This window comes from Penaeus monodon, chromosome 17 (assembly GCF_015228065.2).
Source record: "Penaeus monodon isolate SGIC_2016 chromosome 17, NSTDA_Pmon_1, whole genome shotgun sequence".
Lineage (NCBI taxonomy): Eukaryota > Metazoa > Arthropoda > Malacostraca > Decapoda > Penaeidae > Penaeus > Penaeus monodon.
Window position 1 is genome coordinate 41,094,201 of NC_051402.1, and position 2,500 is coordinate 41,096,700.

General features: G+C 41.8%; 1 protein-coding gene across 1 annotated transcript in view; it reads left to right on the top strand.

Moving 5' to 3' along the window:
• LOC119583747 (sodium channel protein 60E-like) overlaps window positions 1–2,500 on the top strand; it is a gene marked incomplete at its 5' end in the record, with an annotated part of 24,322 nt that overhangs the window by 21,076 nt on the left and 746 nt on the right. Inside the window, 1 exon segment of the mRNA XM_037932404.1 lies at window positions 2,444–2,500. This exon segment is cut by the window's right edge and continues 746 nt beyond it. Within this exon segment, the coding sequence (XP_037788332.1) occupies window positions 2,444–2,500 (57 nt within the window).

Below are 2,500 nucleotides of genomic sequence, written 5' to 3' on the forward strand. Positions count from 1 at the left end.
ATATATGTGTATATGTATATATATTTTTTTCTTTTATATGCATATACTATATATATTCTATATATATATATATATATATATATATATATATATATATATATATGTATATATATATATATATATATATATATATATATATATATGTATATATATATGTATATGTATATATATATATATATATATATATATATATATATATATATATATAGTATATGTATATATATATATATATATATATATATATATATATATATATATATATATATATATATATGTGTGTGTGTGTGTGTGTGTGTGTGTGTGTGTGTGTGTGTGTGTGTGTGTGTGTGTATACTTTACATGTACTCTTTTTTTGAAGATCATATACATAGTAATCGTTCGAATCACGTAAATCTTTACAAAATGTTCACCGAACTCCCTCCAATTTGCTTGCCCCGAGGGTCTGATTTTCTGTTTTCGTTTGGGAGACGTAAAAAGCGAAATGGTTTAGGGAAAACAGCGAGTACATCCGACGTATCTGGCTGTAAAGCAGCGGGGCAGACCTGCGGCGGCGTTCAGGTCAGGTGAGGCCGAATCAGCGAATTCGTGGCCCTAAATTTTATAGTGTTGAGGGCAGGTACCTTCCCCGCCAGCCTTTGTGTTCGCGTTCATTTTCGCAAAATGAGGTTATTCCGTTTTATGCAAGAGGCTTTTCATAGGATAGGATAGGCCGTGGGGAGAGGGGAGTGTGATGTCGATGGAGTGCTGTTCGAAGCAATTTCCAAACGGGTTCCGGGAATAGCGTTGACGTTGTTTCGCCGTCGAGATTCGAAGCTCCGGGACGCGCTTCGTGAGACACGGCACGGGTTCAGATCGAAAGTGCCAGTGTACGTGACGTCCGCAGCGCATACATATCAGTAAAATATGAACACTGCCCTAGGAGGGGAAAAGCAGGGAAGAGACAGACGGGAAAAGCGAAAGAGAGAGAGAAAGGGACTGACAGAGAACGAGACAGAGAGACGGCGAAGGAGACATGTTGACGCTGCTGTGAACGCGTCGGCTCGGTCGCCCGGGTCGGAGGAGCAACGACCGCAAGTGAAATTACTGGCTTGGGCGTCGAGGGCTGTGTCAATATTTCCGCACAGGCGAAGGAGGAGGAAGAGGAGGAGGACGAGCGAAGGCGGAGGAGAAGGAGGAGGAGAAGAAGAAGAAGATGAAGATGAAGATGAAGATGAAGATGAAGATGAAGAAGAAGAAGAAGAAGAAGAAGAAGAAGAAGAAGAAGAAGAAGAAGAAGAAGAAGAAGTAGAAGTAGAAGTAGAAGTAGAAGAAGAAGAAGAAGAAGAAGAAGAAGAAGAAGAAGAAGAAGAAGAAGAAGAAGAAGAAGAAGAAGGAGGAGGAGGAGGATAGGAGAAGAAGGAAGATAGGGGGGAGAAAGAGGGGCGGGCGGTCAACACAGCACCTGAAGATGTAATGTGCGTGCGTGCGTGCGTCTGCGTAGCCTGGCGCGTTACTCGGGCCAGCGGGATTGGCGTGTGATGAACCTAGGTGTTTGTGGATCGCGAGGAAGTGATGAATAATGAATGGGATTCGGCATCTCGATCGCGCTCGTCTTTCCGGGAAATCGTGAAGGTGAACGATCGGAGGGCGCCCTTGGGAAGCGAGGGCGGAGGAGGAGGAGGAGGAGGGGGTGCTCGCCGACGGAAATAGATCCTGGGTTCGGCCAAGGGCTGGAGGAGGAACTGCTATAGACCTTGGCTTTGAGTAAGGGTGGTACTTTATCACAATCATTGTCGTTATTAGCGTTTGTATTATTTACTTTTGTTATTATTGTTATAAGCATTGTGTGTGGGTGTTAGAAAAACCCACAATGTAAAAATTAGATTTATGGAAAATGAGACTGCAGTTTCGGAATCCACCTGGATTCCATCTGCAGGACCTGGAGATGGAATCCAGGTGGATTTCGAAACTGTATCAACACGGAAGAGTGTTTTATCATCCATATGTGTGTGTGTGTGTGTGGGTGTGGGTGGGTGTGGGTGTATGTGTGTGAGAGTATGTGTGTGGGTGTGGGTGTGTGTATATATTTATCACCTTCATTGTCTTTCATTCCCTCCTTCATCATCACTCTCTCCTCTCTCCCACCCTTCGCCCTAACACAAATACGAATGCATAGAGTCAAAGAGAAAATAAAAGGTTTTGTTATTATTATTATTATTATTTAATTGTTTCCAGTACTATGACTCTTTATTCTGATGTAAAACAAAGCGAAAATTAATGGTATAGACATTTTTGTCATCATCACCATCAGCATTACCATCATCATCATAATCATCACGATTTCTACTATTCCTCTTTAGCAATAATAAAGAAAAAAGAGAAAAAATATATATAATCAATTATTATAAAAATCAAACCAAAGTGCTAACCCCCACCCCCCCCTCTTCTTCTTCCCCTCCTTCAGGTATATGTTCTTGGCGATCTACTCGGCGGAGATGATGATCAAGACAGTAGCCAAGGG